At 19.5% G+C, this 19,440-nt stretch overlaps 4 protein-coding genes across 7 annotated transcripts; all 4 read right to left on the reverse strand.

The window, feature by feature from the left end:
- Window positions 1-1,727: 1,727 nt before the first annotated feature.
- On the reverse strand, window positions 1,728-5,453 carry LOC108002368 (pancreatic triacylglycerol lipase). Of its 3 annotated transcripts, none has more exons than XM_017064016.3 (8): window positions 5,368-5,453; window positions 4,939-5,021; window positions 4,564-4,609; window positions 4,320-4,459; window positions 3,824-4,066; window positions 3,386-3,562; window positions 2,284-2,434; window positions 1,728-2,000 (listed from the first exon to the last, which is right to left on the reverse strand). In XM_017064016.3, exons 2-8 carry the CDS (start codon window positions 4,991-4,993, stop codon window positions 1,997-1,999), a joined length of 816 nt encoding a protein of 271 aa, XP_016919505.1. In that variant the 5' UTR covers window positions 4,994-5,021; window positions 5,368-5,453; the 3' UTR covers window positions 1,728-1,996. The 3 variants fall into 3 exon arrangements, with proteins under 3 accessions (XP_016919505.1, XP_016919503.1, XP_028524815.1); XM_017064014.3 differs by having other exon boundaries at window positions 1,728-2,005; window positions 5,368-5,451; XM_028669014.2 differs by having other exon boundaries at window positions 1,728-2,005; window positions 4,939-5,035; window positions 5,368-5,395.
- Window positions 5,454-5,942: 489 nt separating this feature from the next.
- Window positions 5,943-9,471, reverse strand: LOC108002366 (lipase member H-A-like). The gene is made up of 8 exons (XM_062081882.1): window positions 9,365-9,471; window positions 9,007-9,093; window positions 8,646-8,688; window positions 8,401-8,540; window positions 7,836-8,078; window positions 7,213-7,398; window positions 6,804-6,957; window positions 5,943-6,639 (listed from the first exon to the last, which is right to left on the reverse strand). The coding sequence occupies exons 2-8, from the start codon at window positions 9,086-9,088 to the stop codon at window positions 6,540-6,542; spliced, it is 948 nt and encodes a 315-aa protein (XP_061937866.1). The 5' UTR covers window positions 9,089-9,093; window positions 9,365-9,471; the 3' UTR covers window positions 5,943-6,539.
- A 235-nt stretch (window positions 9,472-9,706) lies between these two features.
- LOC108002367 (pancreatic lipase-related protein 2) lies at window positions 9,707-14,494 on the reverse strand. The gene is made up of 8 exons (XM_062081661.1): window positions 14,183-14,494; window positions 12,858-12,951; window positions 12,104-12,152; window positions 11,836-11,975; window positions 11,319-11,561; window positions 10,698-10,883; window positions 10,178-10,319; window positions 9,707-10,010 (listed from the first exon to the last, which is right to left on the reverse strand). Exons 2-8 carry the CDS (start codon window positions 12,910-12,912, stop codon window positions 9,911-9,913), a joined length of 915 nt encoding a protein of 304 aa, XP_061937645.1. The 5' UTR covers window positions 12,913-12,951; window positions 14,183-14,494; the 3' UTR covers window positions 9,707-9,910.
- A 1,266-nt stretch (window positions 14,495-15,760) lies between these two features.
- On the reverse strand, window positions 15,761-19,423 carry LOC108002365 (inositol polyphosphate 1-phosphatase). 2 transcript variants are annotated; one of them, XM_062081660.1, is made up of 5 exons: window positions 19,257-19,423; window positions 18,900-19,178; window positions 18,356-18,626; window positions 17,803-17,971; window positions 15,761-16,847 (listed from the first exon to the last, which is right to left on the reverse strand). In XM_062081660.1, exons 2-5 carry the CDS (start codon window positions 19,110-19,112, stop codon window positions 16,409-16,411), a joined length of 1,092 nt encoding a protein of 363 aa, XP_061937644.1. In that variant the 5' UTR covers window positions 19,113-19,178; window positions 19,257-19,423; the 3' UTR covers window positions 15,761-16,408. The 2 variants fall into 2 exon arrangements, with proteins under 2 accessions (XP_061937644.1, XP_016919498.2); XM_017064009.3 differs by having other exon boundaries at window positions 18,900-19,145; window positions 19,257-19,390.
- Window positions 19,424-19,440: the final 17 nt, after the last annotated feature.

Raw genomic sequence — 19,440 nt, forward strand, 5'->3', positions numbered from 1 at the left:
ATATAAAAGAAATCAAAGACTCACCTGTTAATAAAAAATTGAGAAATGCAACGAAAAGACAGAAATGATTTTTGATCATATTGAAAAAAGAATTAATTTTTCAATCAGTTGCAATTTTTATCCAATCTTTTAAATTCTTATTCTTTTTTAATAATTTTAATAATCATTTTATAATGATAATATTTCAAATATTTAACAGATGTAGATAACATTAAAAAATTAAATAAGATTTAATTATATTGATTTACATAAATTTAAAATTACAATAATCTGATATGAAATTACAATAATATTATTAATATTAATATAAATACATAATATATATATATATATATATATATATATATATATATAATATATAATACAAATAAAAAAATTATAAATGAATTATATTAAACATTTAATATGTATTTTATAGTTATAATTCAGAAAATAATTCATTTAAAATAAAAATGTTTTTATATTATTTTATTTTATATATTATGTTATTCTGATTTTATAGTTTAATTTTATCTAAGACTATTAAGTTTATCTTAGTCCAAGTTTTTCTTATATTTAAAATATTTAATTACATATAATTTAAATATTTAAATACATAACAAACAAAATATATTATAGTTATGTACTATAAAAATTGATTTCATATCAGATAAACATAAGAACGTAATAATAACGATTTCGATTCCAATCAAGCAATTAAATTTTTAATTAAATAATTTAGAAATATATAAGTAAATATTGAAATATTTAAGAAAAGAAACCTAATATTTTTAGAAATTTCATTTTTAATAATAATATTATTTTTTTTTATTCTATTCTTTCTAGGATCCTTTAAATATCGCTGAAGATGTATGTAGTGGAACGAATTTTCTATTGCTATTATTTATTATATTCTCATGTATATCAGATTCATTTATTATGTATTAAAATCACTCATCTTTTTTTCACATCATCACATTATATTATTTTATTGTTTTTTCATTTTTAATTGCATTATATTACATTAATGCGATATATACAAAATGATAATATATTTGAGAGAATCTTTTATTTTTTGTAAACGAAAATAAATAAAAAAATTAAATTTATTTATTAAATTACAATTTAAATTTAAATAATTAGTTAGATAAAATGAGTTAGCAACAGAGTATCTTGCTACCTAATACGAAAATGGAATAATCTCGTTCTCTTTTTCTCGCTTAATAAAAATTTTTTTTTAATTATTTTATTATTAATCGATATTATTGTATCATTCATATTGTACTAACTTTTTCGTTTATTTTGATTTGTAGAATCGATTTTTTAAAAATATTAACACTTTATATTTACTAATATCCATTCAATTTAAAAAACATTTCAAATCCAACATTACTTGTGAATCATTCTCTATTTTATCGCATAAAATATTTCAGAAAAATTTCAGTTAATAAAAATTGAAAATATATTTTTGTGTAAAAAAGAAAAAATTATCATAAAGCGATATTTTTAGTCTATTCGCAGAAACATTGTGAACAACATAATACATTTCCATATTCACCGTTATAATTTCATTTAGATTAACGAAATCGTTTTGATACAACATTTTATACAGATTCTATAAAATTATAAAAAAAATTATATATTTTTTTAATACATCATGGTAATCATTTTAAAATTTTATTTGTTTAATTTTTGAAACGAGTAAAATTTTTTAATAAATCTTATTATAAAGAAACAATAAGAAAGAATTGAAAAGAAAATTATTTTATATTTATTTTTTCAACAGAAATAAAATATTAATCATTTATTTTATATGTTAAATATATGAAAAATTATATATATAATTCTTATATAATTTCTTATACAATTCATCTTATATATCATTCACAATATCATTTTATATAAATAACATTAAATATAATTAAGTTATGCTATAGGTGTAATTAGAAATGGATTAAAAGTTGCTCCTACAAATCCTCGGCCATAAGGACTTTTTGAGTTTGTTATGAGAAAATAGTTACCTGTACTAAAAATATTAAAGTAATTAATTATTAAAATGAATAATAGATAAAAATTGTTTATATAAATAAAGAAAAAAAATAAATTATATAAATAAAAATAAAAAAAGAGCAAGTTTAAAATTTTTTAGAAAAAAATTTTGTAGAAGTGTTCTATTATTATTTTTTGCATTGAAAAAGAATAATGGAAATTTTTATATTAAAATATATAAATAATCTTATATTAAAATAATATAAATAATTTGAAGCAATATACATTAAAAAAATATCTAAAACTTATACTAACGCATTACTTGGTGTCGCATATCCCATTGGAATGTATTCAGCGCCGCTGCACTTATTTAATGAATAACATTTTCCAATGAAAGCCCCATGGTTTCTAACCGATTCCGCGTAAAATTCGTAAGCTCTACTGTGACTGCAAGAACTTGTAAGTTCTACAAATATAAAAACAATAAATGTTCATTAACGTAGAAAATAAAAGGAAGGGTAAAGAAAGAATAAATGCGTGTATCATTGACTTTCCTTTCGTTTTATCTATAATCTATAAATTATTATTGTTAGAATTTGATCAAAACTAGTTTTATAGAAAAATAATTTGTAAATTAATATCATATCCTATTGACATTTATTAATATTATTAGATGATTATGAATCATAAATAACAATTAAATTTATAAAAATGAAGAAATCGTTGTGATCGATCGATTCATTAATACTTACTACTGCCATTAGATGGCTTTAAACGTCATTGTGATTCTCGTTAGTATTATTTGACAAGTACTTACATATGACCATCAGATTTTATGAAATAAATGATACCGACTGATAGTAAATTAATTGATAGAGTATTTGGTTGGTAATGATAAATAGTAATTAACGATGATTGTATTCTTAAGTATGGTATTATATAAAAAGATAATAATTATATATAAATGAATTTTTATTTTCAATTTCTTTGTAAATCTTTTACTATTAGCAATATTAATATATTCGACTACTTAATCAAATTTAACTAAGAAACATTCGAAACATTCGAAAATTTGGATATATTGATCATATCGCTTAATATTTATGCTAATACTAATTGTTTTAAAAAATTATCTTATTATTTTATATCTTATTATTAATAGATATAAGATATTTGATGATCATATAAATCTATAATAATAATGAATTATACTACTACTATTTGTAATTTCATTGTATTATGAAACATTATCCTATTTAATACACATTTATGTTACATTCTATAAGTTTTTTTAAATACAGATTAATCAAAAAATAATATTTGAAATATTTAAAAAAACAAATAATATCTTTATATAATGTAAAATATATAATAATAATAAAGCAATAAAATAAAGAAATATGAGTTTTATACTCACCTATTGAACAACCTGGTTGCGGTCTGCGACCATAATTCGGAAAAAAATTGACAGTACCAATTCTTAGAGCCAATCCCGCGAATCCCATGTCAGTATGAATAACGTCTACGAAATCAGCGTCGGAAATACTCAAATGATTATTCAGAAAATAGTACAAAGGACCAGCAGGATCCAAACCTAAAAAAAACTTCGCTTGTATTTAAGTATTGTGAATTATTACAAACCATTAATTAAATATAAATCTTAAAAGTTACAAATCATCGAATATTTTATAGATTCCTTATTCAAGAAAGTCAAGAAAAAAAATTTTTTTCAAAAGCTTGACAAAAGCTCTTTTAAAAAAAACATTTCTGAACATATTGTAATTCTATTTTGTTTTATTATAATTTTAATTTAAAATTATTTGTTTATAAAAAATGAAATATTTATAAATGACACCTGTTATTCTGCCAATTCTAACTTTCATTTGGCGTCCTATGCTACCTCCAAGCTCAGCACCCAATGAGTGCCCAATTATATGTATCTTTTTCGGGTTTACACCATTTTTTACCATATCATCCAAAATGTTAGCTACAAATTTACCGATAGTAGATATGTCTGCCACGGCAAATGGATAAAACTGGCTAGTAATATTTCGATAATCGAGTCCAAAAACATTAACCTGTGTCGTATCTAAATATGCTATAATTAGAAAATAATTTGAACTAATTATCACAGAACTAATTATTATATTATATACTATATTTTAACAAATTTGAATTTTAAATATCATCAAGTTTATTTAATCGAAAAATGAAAAATAATTTCTTTTTTAAATATATTTAATTTTATAATCAGTATCACAAAGAAAAATCTAAAGATAAATTGATAAAATAATATTAAATGATTAATTTATCATAAATGAAATTAAATTATTCATTCAATTATAATTTACCACTTGTTATTAATTTGTCACTCAAAGAATTTATGTCATTATTGAGACCATTAATAAAAATTATTAGAAAATTATTCTTTTGTATATAAGGAAGAAATATACTAGCGTTTCTTATATTTTCATCAATATATGAGCCGTTCCTAGAAAAAGAGTAATTACTTAATTACGAGTTCGAAATATAGAAATAAATTATAATAGAAATTATAATTACGAATTAATGATTGTATTTCATATTTAAGCATACCTGTTATATAAACGTAGAAAAACATTTTGCGTCACATCAGCATTAACTATGAATAAATTTGATTCCAAAATTAATAACAACTCGTTGCATATTAGATACATTTAAAATTTATATTATCTAGATTTAACATTCATATTTAACATTATAACAAAATGAGGTGATTTTATCTTTATTATATTTACATTTTTATTTCCCTTCATTTAATTCAAAGCTAGTTCAAAGTTAAATTTCTCAAAACATGAAAAATATGTTTTATTTTTGTACATAAGTTCTTTTTTTTTATCTCTTTTATCTCTTATTCTTTAAATATTCTTCTTATTTTGTACGAACATCATATAATAATAACATCATATAAAAATAATGATTCTCACTTACCTGCCAACAAGAAGTTGAAAAACGCAAAGAAAAGATAAAAATAAATGTTGAGCATGTTGAAAGATGAAATTCTTCGTTGCAAACTGTAAATTTAAATCTTTAGAAACATATTGAATATATTTATTTAACTCCGTTTTGATAATCTTATTATTTCAAGTTTTATTTATATTTATATATGCATTTACATTTACAGAATACATATACATTTAAAAATTTTCAATTCTCGAAAAAAACAATTTTAATTTATATGATTTTAAAATTATTCTAAATTTATTTTAATTTATTAAATATATTAATTTTATTAATAATATTTAATGTTTAAGACAAATATTAATATAAATATATGTTACACATGAGTATAAATATATAATATAATTTACGTAAAAATATAATTTGTAAATATGCTTTAGAATTGTAAATACTGCTTACCAGAAAGTAAATTCTCAGTTTTTAAATTTAAATAATACTCATCACTACATTTTCTTTATATAGTTTAATATTATCTAAGTCAATTAGTATAAATTATTTTTGTCATTTAAATCCATTAAATGATAATATTTGGAAAACAATATATGTATTTGCGTAATATTGAATATCCATTATAAATAACCTCCATTGTGGTAACTATAGTTTAAATAGTATAACAATAAATGTAAAATAACCTTCATTGTGATAACTATAGTTTAAATAATATAACAATAAATAAAAATGTAAAAGAAGATAATTATATTTTAATTTTATATAATTATAATATATAATATATTCTAATATATTTCATTCTAATAATAATATTTAAATGCTGATATATAACTAGTAAAAAATAATTTAAAATTAAAATTATTTTTTTGAAATTTAAATAAAAAACTAATTATAAAAATAAAGCAATATAATAAAGTAAATAAATAGGAGAGGAACAATTAAATTAATATTAAATGATAACATTTTAGAAAAATTTTGTAATTATTTATATGTTTTATCAATAATGGAATAAAATGGAATATCAATTTTAAATGGCTTTTATATAGATAAAATCAGATTAATACATTATAAAAATATTTTTTTATCTTTTTAACAAAGTTGAATACAAAGTTAATATATATGTAATAAATGATATTTTTAAAAAACAATGATATAGTTGAAATATACTATATTCAGTGATTTTCGATTATTATCTTATTATTTAGTTTAATTTAATTTAAACATAAAATAGTTAGCTTATTAAGCTATTTAAATTAAAAACCAAATTAAACTAAAAACAAAAAAAAATCAATTGATTGAAATATATTAAGATAAAATTAATGTAAGTTTGCGTTAAATGAAATGAGAGATGATATAATAGAATAAACATTTATATCTTCAATTTGCTTATTCTTCTCTTATCTCTTTAAGTTATCTAATGATAGCTTAAATTATTTATAATTTAATAAATAAATCTCAATTAACCATTTTTTATAATTTTTTATATACCAAATTTTGTGCTTATTTTGACTTATGAAATTGATTGATTTCTAAAGAATAAATTTACGATTATATCAATATCTTGCATAAAAACAGAAGAGATTTATAAGTAAAGACAAATCAGTAAAATAAATATAATCAATTTATAATACAGGGACAATTTTCAGTGGATTAAAAACTGTTCCTGTGCTTCCTTGACCATAGGGACTCTTTGAATTCGTGATAAGATAATAATTACCATTCCTAGAAGCATTAAAATAATCTATTGTAAATTAAAAGAATATTAACACAAGTAATAAAAAAACTAATTTGTAAATATTTTCTCTTTTATGCTATTCATTTGATGTTGAATAGAAAGAATTAAAATTTTTATATTGAAATCAAAAATTAAGAAAAATGATACTAACGCATTATTGGGAGTAGCATATCCCATTGGAATATATTCAATGTTGCATTCATTTAACCTATAAAATTCGCATTTTCCAATGAACGCAGTAGAGTTTTTAATTGATTCTATATAGAACTCGATAGATCTACCATGACTGCAAAATTGTGTAATATCTGTAAATAAAAAAGTAACGAATATTATTTGATTTTGAAAAAAAAATGGAAAAGAAAAAATTTATCTTCATTTGAAGATATTATACAGATATTAATATCTTATTTTATTTAAATGAAAATGTTTCTTAAAATGATAGGAAGATTTTCATAATAATTGACATATGTGTATATTCAGATATGAAACAAGTAAATATAAAAAATAAATAATTTAAATATCTTCGTTATTTATTAAATTATCAAAAACTTATCACAAACCATTCTCTGATATCGGGCAACCTGGTTGCGGTCTGTAACCATAATTAGGAAAAAAATCCACATGACCAATTTTCAGAGCTAAACCATAGACACCCATATCAGTGTGAATAACGTCTACGAATTCGGCATCGGAAGCACTCAAATGAGTATTGAAAATGTAATATCCAGGACCGACAGGATCTAAGCCTATAAAAAAAATTGCATTTAAAAAATGTGATGAATATATGATGATAGAGCAGTTTCATTTTATTTTCGTATTCATGTAACATAAATTTCTTATAATTTATTAAATAAAGATACGATTATCGTAATACATTTGAAATAAAACTTTTGAAAGTATATTGAAAGCATATTTTATTGAATGTTGAAAAATAATTTTAAGTTTAAATATAAAAATCAACTTACAAAAAATAATTTTTGAAAGCAACTCGAGAAAATTTTATTTTCTAATATATTCATATTTTAAATCTTCGATATTTTAAAGGCGTTTATGTATATCAATTATGTATGTTAATATATCTTATATAAAGTTCTGATTAAGATCAAAACTTAAATTGTGACGATGCCTTTTCACCCTTTTAAGTTTTTAAAGGTTGAAAAAATAAATAATTTAAAAGTAATACCTGTTATTCTGCCAATTTTATAATTCATGTTGCGTCCAATAATGCCCGCAAGCTCAGCTCCTAATGAAATTCCAATTATATGTATTTTTTTAAAGTTCACGCCATTCTCTATCATATCGTCCAAAGCATCAGCCATAAATTTGCCAATTTTGTATATGTCTTTTTTGGCAAATGAATAAGATTCTTTACTAACATTCCGATAATCAATTACAAAAATATTGTGTTGCGTATTCTCCAGATATACTGTAATATTTTGAAGAGAATTTCATTAATTATATTTAAATAAAACATTGTATAATTGTGATATATATATATAATCACAAATCAAAACGATTACATATATATATATATATATATATATATATATATATATATATACAGAATATGTATATATATACAGAATAGTGACATATGTTCGAAGGATTGATTTTAATATGAAAAGAACACAAAAGTTAGAATACTGATAAAAATATCATTACAAATTTGAAAAAATTCTGTATAATTTATATGCATTGAATAATTTTTAATATGAACAGTTGAATTATTAATCGAATTAATAACATACCACTCGTCATTATTTTTATATCATAAGAATTTATATCTTCAGTGAAACCATGAATAAGGATTATAAGCAACTTATTTTTTTGTATATAAGGAAGAAATAGACTAGCATTTCTTATATTTTCATCAATATATGAACCATTCCTAAAAAAAAAAATAATTTCATTACGAATTTCAAATGACCAAAAAAGTTAAAATAATTATATACAATTAGGAATTAGTTAATTGTGTTTTATTACTTAAACATACCTGTTATATAAACGTAAAAAAACATTTTGTGTAATATCAGCAACTATAAACAAAATTTGTTTCAAAATTATTAACAACTCATTATATATACATTTGAAATTTATTAAACGAATAAAATTCGTTTTCTTTTTGTTTTTTACATTAATGAAAAATTTTTAAATTTAAAGATTAGTGAAAAATTAAATTAAAAATTATCAAAACATGAAAAATATAAATATTTTGCATATAAATTTATTATTTTTTGTCTTAATCTTAATCTCTAGAGTTTTTCTAGAGTTCTTCTAAAGTCATTCGTTAAATTTTCTTAAATTTACTTCGTATAAATATTTTGTATAAAAATAAGAAATATTCAAATACTTACCTGTTAACAAGAAGTTGAAAAATGCGAAGAAAAAATAGAAATAAATATTGATCATATTGAAAGGCAAATTCTTTGATTTCATATAAACTGTAAATTAATTTATTTAAATAAGTTTAAAATCTCAATATTTTAAGTGTTATATTTATACATATATAATAATATATATATATACATTTATATTTAAAGTGAAATGTGAAATTCTTAATTCTTGAAAGAAACAACTTAATAGAATAGAATTTTACATGATTTTAAAATTACTGATTTTTCTAATATTAAATATATTGATAATATAATGTTCAAAGATATAATATTTGTAAATATTATTTCTAATTGTGCTCATAAATTAAAAATAACTTACCAAAAATCGAATGATCGAATTTTTAACGTAAGTTTCAAAATTTAAACATTGTTCGTCACTCGTATTTATATAGTTTGATATTATCTAAGTTACTTTTATGTTAATAAGTTTTTATGTTAAAAGTTATAATTTAGATGATATTTATAATTTAAATGATAATATTCAAAAAGCCTGTAATTGTTCGAAAAACTGTATTATATATACATTTATTATATATATCATATAGATCACTATAGATGATTTCCATTATGACAACAGATAATATTAGCAACAAATATATCAATGTTATAAAATAAAAGAAAATAATTATGTGAAGGTTTATGAAATATAAATAATAAAAAATTATTTTATAATTATTTATTTTTCTTTTCAATATTAAAATATTGAAATTATAATTATATTAATTTCAATATATAATCATATATTAATAATCATTGATAATAATAATTAAAATAATCATTTATTTTACAATATGAATATTGAGATAGAATTAGAAATACTTGAAATTAAAGAATTTTTAATTAAATTATAATAAATATAATCAATTTATAATACAGGGATAATTCTTAGTGGATTGAAAGTTGCTCCTGCTAAACCTCGGCCGAAAGGACTCATTGAATTCGTTATGAGATAATAGTTACCAGTTCTATAAAGATTAAAAAATAATCTACTAAAAAAATGTTAACACAAGTAATAAAAAAAACTAATTTAAAAATGTTCTCTCTTTTATGCTATTTATTTTATGTTAAATAAAAAAAATTAGAATTTTTATGTTGAAAATTTAATTAAAAATTTAATAAAAATTATACTAACGCATTGCTGGGTGTAACATATCCCATTGGAATATATTCAATGCCATTGCATTCATTTAATGAATGACATTTCCCAATAAAGGCATTATGATTTTTAACTGATTCCGCATAAAATTTATAGGATCTATGATGACTGCAAAAATCTGTAACGTATAAAGAAATAAATAATCATCATGAAAAAAAAATAAAAAGAAACAATAAGAAAAATTTATTTAGAGTTATTATGTAGATATTTTACTCTATTTTGACTCCATAAATGATAGAAAATATTTCTTAAAATGATAAAAAAATTTTTATAATAATTGATATATAGATATATATTCATTTATGTGAAAAATAAATATAAAAAATAGAAAATTTAAATATCTTTGTTATTATCAAATTATTAAAAAAATTATCAGAATGTAAAGTAAATTTAAAAATTGGTTACAAATTAATACAAATGTTTATTCAAATGTAAATAATCTTATCAGTATCGTTCAAAAAATTAAAAATTTAAGAATGATATGTTTCATACAAACCATCATTTAATAACATGCAACCTGGCTGCGGTCTATGGCCATAATTAGGAAAGAAATCTACATGACCAATTTTCAGAGCTAGACCAAAAATACTCATATCAGTATGAATAACATCGACAAATTCAGCATCGGAAGTACTCAAATGAGTATTGAGAATGTAATATCCAGGACCGGCAGGATCTAAGCCTATAAAAAAATTGTATTTGCACTTAAATAACATGATGAATATAGAACAATTTCATTTTATTTTCATATTCAATAATATAAATTTCTTATAATTTATTAAATAAAGATACGATTATCGTAATACATTCGAAATAAAACTTTTGAAAGTATATTGAAAGCATATTTTATTGAATGTTGAAAAATAATTTTAAGTTTAAATATAAAAATCAACTTACAAAAAATAATTTTTGAAAGCAACTCGAGAAAATTTTATTTTCTAATATACTCATATTTTAAATCTTCGATATTTTAAAGGCGTTTATGTATATCAATTATGTATGTTAATATATCTTATATAAAGTTCTGATTAAGATCAAAACTTAAATTGTGATAATGTCTCTTCACCCTTTTAAAGATTGAAAATATTTAAAAAAGTAAATAATTTAAAGATAATACCTGTTATCCTGCCAATTTTATAGTTCATGTTGCGCCCAATAATCCCCGAAAGCTCAGATCCCAGTGAGTGTCCAATTATATGTATATTTTTCGAGTTTATGCCATTTTCTACCATATTGTCCAAAGCGGCAGCTACAGATTTGCCAACTTCATATATGTGTTGTATGGCAAATATATAAAATTCTTTACTAACATTTCGATAATCGAGTGCAAGAACATTGTCTTGTGTATTCTCCAAATATGCTGTAATATTTTAAAGAGAATTTAATTAATTATATTTAGATAAAATATTGTATAATTATGATTATATATATATATAAAATGTAATGTCTATAGAATATTAGTGTCGTATCTTCGAAAGATCGATTTCAAAAAAAAAATAAAAAAAAAAATATAAAAGTTAGTACAATAATAATAAAAATATTATTACGAATCTGGAAAGATTCTGCATCATTTATATATATTAAATAATTCTTAATATCAATATCTGAATTATTAATTGAGAATCGTGACTTACCACTCGTTATTAATTGTACATCTTCAGAATTTATTTCTTCATTCCAACCATTAATAAAGATTGTTATTTTATTATTCTTTTTCATATGAGATATCAATAGATTAGCATTTCTTATATTTTCATCAATATATAAGCCATTCCTAAAAAAAAGTCACCATTTGATTGCGAATTTCAAATTTGCAAATAAATCACAGTAGAAATAATTACAATATAGATGTGCAATTCGGAATTAATTAATTATATTTTACAAGTACAAATAATTAAGTACCTTTTATATAAACGTAGAAAAACATTTTCAGTCAAATCTGAAGCAAAAACTAGAAAAAAAGTTAATTTTAAAATTATTAACAATTTGTTGTTCATTATATAATATTTGTTTTTATTTTCTTAAAAAATTGATATTTTAGAATAAAATAATAAAATGATTGACAGAATATTTAATCATTTAAGCATAATTTCTATTAAAAATAATTATATCTTATATACAAGCGCTATATTATATGATATATATTATATGATATGGAATATACTTATTATAATAAAAGTTAAAATTAGTTCTGAAAAAATAATTATTTTGTTTTTAAATAAAAATGTATATTCAATATATATTAAAGTCACAAAACATTTTTTTACTCAAAAAAAAAAATATAATTAAACATAACAAGATTTATATAAATGTGAAAATATATTTTAACAATAATATTTTATTGTAATATATATCATTCATATATTTTTTTTTTTTGTTTTTCAATTCAATTCAATTTTGTAAATATTCTCGAAAATATTAAAAGTAAAAAATATTAAAATTTTCATTTTTCTTTCTAAATCGTTTTAAGTTTGTTACTAATATCATTTAAATTATTTTTATAAAGTTTCAAATTTTTATGAATTTTTAAATTGTCAAATTTCTTTTTAAATTTTTATAATGATAAATTCATTATTATACGTAATAAGATTTTTTGTCTTTCTTTTAAATTTGTTTTTAAATATACATACAAAAATAAAATGTTTGAATAACTTACCTGTCCACGAAAAATAGAGACATGCAATGAAAATACAGAAAGGATTCTTTACCATATTGAAGAAAAAATCAAATTTCTTGGTCGCCTATACAAACTATAAAATAATTTAATTAAATTCCCAATCATTTTAATTTTATTATTTTTTTAATATTTCAAATGTTAATAAGTAAATATATCATTTAAGAACAAAATAAAATATTCATCACTGTTTAAAAAAATTTTAAACAAAATATTGAAGACTTCACATTCTTAAATATTTTTCTTATATAATATATCAATGTTATATAAAATTACCTTTATCGTATTTAAATTTTTTTTTAATGTTTAGAAGTTTAATTACTCTTTGTGAAAGATATTGTAATTATTTCCATTAAATTTAAAAAATAATCATTTGCACATTCGTTTGTTGCACATGAGATATTCACATTGATAATTTAACCAGCAAATGTAGAAGCACATTAGAATAAATAAACAGTTTCGATAGTTAATAATAATAATAATTTAACAAAATTTAATTGCAGAATATAAATATTTTTAAAATCATGCAATTCTTTCAATATCAAATATATAAATTATATTAATAATAAATAATATTCAAAATATATTTTAAAAAATTTAATTTATAATTATTGAATATAATTAAGATGGTTATTTATTATTCGAATTTCTTAATAGAACTTAAATTTTATTATGCATTCTCGAAATTTTTCCGTTTATGTAATATGATATTATCTGAACTGATTATCTTTATCTCAATTAGTTTTAAACGAAACATTAAATGATGGACATTAATTAATACAATTTAGAGAATATATGCTTTGTATTTTACTTTTTAATAATAATGGAATGTAAATTTTAAATGACCTCTATAATGATTATTCAGTTAATTAAGTCAAAAGATAGTGAATGAATATAATAAAATGGAAAAAAAATAAACTTAAACATTAGACATTTCATTGCTGTTTATAACAAATTTATTTTTCATACTAATATTAATCGATTAATATTAATCGATTAATATTAATCGATTAAGTTTCACTAATAAATTAAATTAATCTGTTAAAATAATCATATTCTATTGAATATTAGTGAAGCTTCTTTAAAGATTTTTTTTTTAATGTATTGAATAAACAAAATAATAAAAATTGTATTAAAAATTTAAGATTATTTTTGAAAATATTATTTGAAAATATTAACAAACAAGCAGATCTTAAATAATATAGATATATTAAAGTAAAAGTTATAGCTGATAATATTAGTTAATTTATAATGGAACTATAGTAGAACTATAACAATAAAATTAAAATATATGTATGAATACTCACATATTTTTCTTTATTATATATATATAGTAAAAGTTGTTCGTTTGCGATCTAAATATTTTTAAATAGGGATTGTATTAAATGCAATTCCAGCATTGAATACAATTCAGCATTAAATATCAGATCAGTTATACCTTACTATATCAAGTATTGTAAATTATATAATATTATGATGAAATGAATTATATAAAGTTATCAAACGATATTGTATTGAAAACAAGAAAATAATAATTTTTAAATAGACATATAAATGTAATAATGGCAATAATAAAACAGAAACTTTCATTTTATACTAAAAGAGTTGTAGTTCTGTAGCTCTTATGAATTCTTATGTCAGCTGATAATTTTAAATCGTTTTTTTATAATTAGTTCTGTGCAATTGACTAATTATTTTAAATTTAATTTACTTGTACATTTGACGTTATCTTCTATTCATTATGCAGTAAACATGAGATGTTTTCTATGTACATATATATACAAGTAAATGACAGAAAATTAAGTTTAATAAAATAATTAGCCAACTACGTAATATAATGTAATTTTAATACTTTTTTTAATAATAAATTTAATTATTAATTACAGAATTTATTTACGTAATATGAAAAATAAAAGTAATTATTATTAACAAAGAGTTACATATAATTGATGTTTTAATGTTTTTGAAATAAATTTTAATATTATTATTTAAAATAATATTTCTATAAAAAAAAATTAAATTCATACATTCACACATTTACATATTCATTTTTAATAATAATATTAGATTAAATCATTAATTCATATTTATAATATTAAATAGCAATTTTATATAGAATTTATCTAATCAATTATATATATCATTTTGTCAAAACTAAAAAAAATATAAAATGTATAAAAGAGTTCATTTAATTATTAATTATAAAATTTCCATTAATATCAGATTTTTGTTTCTTTTTTTAAAAAAAGAAACTGATTTAAAAAAGAGATAGAGAAATGAGAAAAGAGATAAAAAATGATAAATCAACTCATGATATTAATACATATTTTAAAATATTATTATTGAATGTCAATAAATAAAAATTTATATCAATAAAAAAAAATCTAGCGTAAATACATTTTTTTAATAATTTAAAAACTCCTAATATTTAATTTCTTATTTTTTTTTTTTTGTAATTTCATGATATTATAGTAATTCAATAATGTTATAGGTAATGTTATAAGTAAGAAATCATAATAAATTCTAATGATGAAAAATTTTCAAAAATTTGAAAATTGATTATTAAATCAAAAATTAAATTATTAACATGAAATTTGCTACATAAAATTATCGAAATTTATCGAATCAAATAAGATTTTTTAAACATCCGGAACAAATAAATATATGAATATTTTCATATTGTACATTATAAAAAATATGAATTAAATTTCTTTTTTTCAAATGCAATATATATTTGTTAATATATAATTGTTAATATTTAATGTTAAATTTTGATACTTTTAAGTTCTAATAAATATATGGAATAAGAAAAAAATTAATAAGAGAAATACATCACAAATAAATGAAACAGTAGAAACTTTAACAAGGAAATAAAAAATCGCAAGTAAAACATAAACCATTTTTATTATATTTATCTTTGATATTACATAACATTTTTGATAATGTGTACAATTTCAAATAACAATTTCATATTTATTATTTTTCATTTATATTAACATACGTTTAGAACAATAATTACATTTAATTACATTTAGAACAATAAATAACAATAAATGATTAAAAAAGACAAATAAAATAAAAAATTTCTTCTCTATTTAATTATTTTGTTTTAATTACTAATCATTGCTAATACTTAATAATTATCTATTAACAATACATATTATGTAAAATATGTTTATACTAAAAACTATTATGTGCAATTTTCAATTTTTTAAATTTTTTATTAAAATTGTATAATATACAAATGAATGACTTTATTTTTGAATTATTAAAATTAAATTAAATTGAATTGAATAAATATATAATAACAATATATTTTATATTTAATTATTTTAAAAATTATTAATTTTACTAATTAAGTTATATACGAAATATTTTTTTAAATATTATATAATAATTTAAAATAATAGAAAATTAATAATAAAAAAATATAAGTAAAATTATATATAAATGCAGCAAAAATAATTTTTTTTTAATAACTTCACAATACCTAGATAAATAAGATAAATATTTAATATAATACTATAATATTATTATTTGCATAAAATCGATTTTAATGTTTGTAAAATTTCAAAATTTCGATATGCTATCAAACCATTGCTATTCGAAAAATTGGTGGACGTAGATAAATATTTTATGTCCGTGTAATCGGAATTATTTATAAAACTTTGGAATTCAATAATACCTCCATGTAAAGAACGCAAAAGAGCTTGTGGACCACAAGTATCCCATTTATATGTGGAACTTTTAGATAAAATATAAGCATCAACTTGTCCAAGAGCAACGCTTAATATTTTATAACCTGCGCCAGCTGCTTCTACTAAAATAAAACCTGCATCTAAAAGTTTTGATTTTATATTTTCATCTTCAACTCTACTCAGAATAATTATTCTTTTATTATTATGTTCTTTCACTATAGAACATTTTCCAATATCATTTTCTACAAATCCCCAGTAGCAATTACCTTTCCATCTATTAAATAAAATATTTAATTAAATATTGATGTTTTTATAAGTATATAAGTATTGTTAATATATTCGTGAGATAATCAAAGAATCGATTTCAAAAACTAAATCAAATATAGAAGATTAAATTTCATTGTTTCCATTTTATTTTATACTTAAATAATAAAAAAAAACTCAAATTCCTTAATTTAATTTAATCTATAATAAGCCTCAATTGATTTTTGTATATTAATTTATTTATTTTGACCTCTTTACTTGATATTCTATAAATGTTTCACGAATATATAAAATATTGATATAATCAAACAGGAAATGATTCTATATGAAAAAATAAATCGAAAATAAAATTATAAATAAAATTGATATAATAATTATAAATAAAATCAAAAATAAATAAAATAAAATTTTTAAATCAATTCCAGATTCATTTTGAGATTTTGTTTTTGAATACACAAACAACAACAATAAGCAAATTCAAAAAATTTTCAAGTACAGCTAAAATACAACTATTTTCCGATTAGATATGAATAAATTGTCGATAACTAATTACATATGAAAATAAGCAAAAAATGAAGAAAGAAAGAATTAGAAAAAATAATTTTTTTTTATTTAAAAATTAATTTTCGACAAAACTGAATTTGGACATTCATTGATTACATAATTTCTTAGCTATATTTAATCTCGATTTTAAAATAAGAACTTAAACAATAAAATTTTATTCTATTTTATTTTTTGTTTATTTTCATATATAGATAACTACTTGATAGTTCATTCATATCTAATCAGAAAATAATCAATTTTAGTCGTATTTGAAAATTTTTTAAATTTGTTCTATTCGAAAATGAAATCTTGAATAAAAAAACTTTATTTTACATTTTCGATATTTTTTCATTTTCCGTTCAGTTATATCATCAATTATAGAATTCTGTATTAATATATTCTGTTAATTTTGTTTTATTTACCGCAAATTTACATTCGTATAGAAAGGTTGATTAATTACTCCCAAAATTGGTATGCCTGTACTTTTCGTATATACTCCAATTAAGACAGTAACACACCGTAAACCACTCATATGTACACCAGTGGTATGATCGACTTTTTCACCTCCATTTATGTAATCTGCAGTTGAATCTACAAAAGTTCCACGAATTGCTCCTCAGGCATGTTTTATTAAACTACAAAACAAATACAGGACTTAACAAATAATCTGTCTAATTTTATTTAATAACATAAAAGAGTATCATTTATAAAAATATATAAAAATAAAAATAAAGAATGTACAAAAAAAAGAAACAGAAATTTAAATTTAAAAAAAAATTGTTATTGATATTATTTATTTAAAATTTGAAATAGGAAAAAATAAATTATGTATGAAAATAGAAATATTTACCATATAATTTTTCCAGACATCGTTTTAATACACATAACAATATATTAATATTATATTGTATCTACATGTATATATATTATAATTGTTATTTAAGAACATTCAAATTACAGTATTACATTTCTTACCAATTGGATCTATCCATATACCAAGATCATTAATATCAGCATCAAAATCAATAGGTAGTGTTGCTATCATTGGAATGTCTAAGAATTGAATATCTTTATGAACTTCAGTAGCTAATAATTCAGCAGTTGCAATATCACTACCCATTACTTTGGCTAATAATTGAGTAGTTTCTTCGCTTGTAGGACATATTCCAACTACTATAGATTCACCCATAGCATTACTGAATGTATTAGTTTCTTCTCCTTGTACTACTTTGGCCAATTCTGGAAACTAATATTCTATAAGTGGTATTATATTTAATTTATAATTCTTATTTATATTTTTTATATTAGCTTTAATTTTATGTTTGCTTCTTCTTTTTTTTCTTTTAATATAAAAGATATAAAATAATGTATGAAAATATTCAATATAAAATATTTACTTATTTTCATTAATCTATTATTAATAAGTGAATTTTTTTATTCAAATATATTAATTATATATAATTAATATTATATATTATATATCAAATACATTAATTATATATATTTTTTATTAGCTTACCTCTAATCCTATGTCATGTTTAATTGTTTCTTGAATAAGAACATCTGCCAAAGTTTTAAAATCTTGAAAGAAGCGTGGATTTTTTTCTTCTTCTGATTTTTCTTGTACAAGTAATTTAAATAATGCATCGTTGTGTCTACAAGCTCTTGCTATATTTGCTGCTTTTTCTGAAACTCTCAGAAGAATTGACAACAATCTGCTTCCGTCTTTCATTGTAATAATAAAATGATGTTCCAAATTTGATAACTATGATATTAATAATTTGTTAATAAATAAAATCTTTAACAAAAAAATTTACAAATTTACATTTGAACAAAAATTTTAAAGAAATATTTTAAAAAGTATGGAAAAACGTACGTTACACTGAATGTATTGATATAGTTTGGCGGGAATCCGTGTAAATTCTATTATATAATTACAGAATATTGACTTAATATAATGTCTTGCATTTAAAAAATAAAAATAATGGCACAAACGTTTTGCACTTCTAAGAATATCTGAATATTAAAATAATCATTCATGCATCGTAATTTGAATGACG

This window comes from Apis cerana, linkage group LG11 (assembly GCF_029169275.1).
Source record: "Apis cerana isolate GH-2021 linkage group LG11, AcerK_1.0, whole genome shotgun sequence".
In the NCBI taxonomy this organism is placed as follows: domain Eukaryota; kingdom Metazoa; phylum Arthropoda; class Insecta; order Hymenoptera; family Apidae; genus Apis; species Apis cerana.

Bases quoted from the DNA above. Each gene is read 5' to 3' on its own strand.
- LOC108002365 (XM_062081660.1), bottom strand. From the start codon at position 19,112: ATGAAAGACGGAAGCAGATTGTTGTCAATTCTTCTGAGAGTTTCAGAA. The intron at 18,627-18,899 runs GTAAGCTAATAA...ATAGAATATTAG, and splicing joins AACATGACATAGGATTAGAG to TTTCCAGAATTGGCCAAAGT. The intron at 17,972-18,355 runs GTAAGAAATGTA...GAACTTTTGTAG, and splicing joins TATATGGATAGATCCAATTG to ATTCAACTGCAGATTACATA.
- LOC108002368 (XM_017064014.3), bottom strand. From the start codon at position 4,993: ATGCTCAACATTTATTTTTATCTTTTCTTTGCGTTTTTCAACTTCTTG. The intron at 3,563-3,823 runs GTGTCATTTATA...AGTTTTTTTTAG, and splicing joins TAGAATTGGCAGAATAACAG to GTTTGGATCCTGCTGGTCCT. The intron at 2,006-2,283 runs GTTAGTATAAGT...TAATATTTTTAG, and splicing joins TATGCGACACCAAGTAATGC to TACAGGTAACTATTTTCTCA.
- LOC108002366 (XM_062081882.1), bottom strand. From the start codon at position 9,088: ATGAAATCAAAGAATTTGCCTTTCAATATGATCAATATTTATTTCTAT. The intron at 8,689-9,006 runs GTAAGTATTTGA...TTTTGTTTATAG, and splicing joins TTTCAACTTCTTGTTAACAG to TTGCTGATATTACACAAAAT. The intron at 8,079-8,400 runs GTATGTTATTAA...AAAATATTACAG, and splicing joins TATAAAAATAATGACGAGTG to TATATCTGGAGAATACGCAA.
- LOC108002367 (XM_062081661.1), bottom strand. From the start codon at position 12,912: ATGGTAAAGAATCCTTTCTGTATTTTCATTGCATGTCTCTATTTTTCG. The intron at 11,976-12,103 runs GTACTTAATTAT...ACTTTTTTTTAG, and splicing joins TTTCTACGTTTATATAAAAG to GAATGGCTTATATATTGATG. The intron at 10,320-10,697 runs GTTTGTATGAAA...TATACGTTACAG, and splicing joins TTGCATGTTATTAAATGATG to ATTTTTGCAGTCATCATAGA.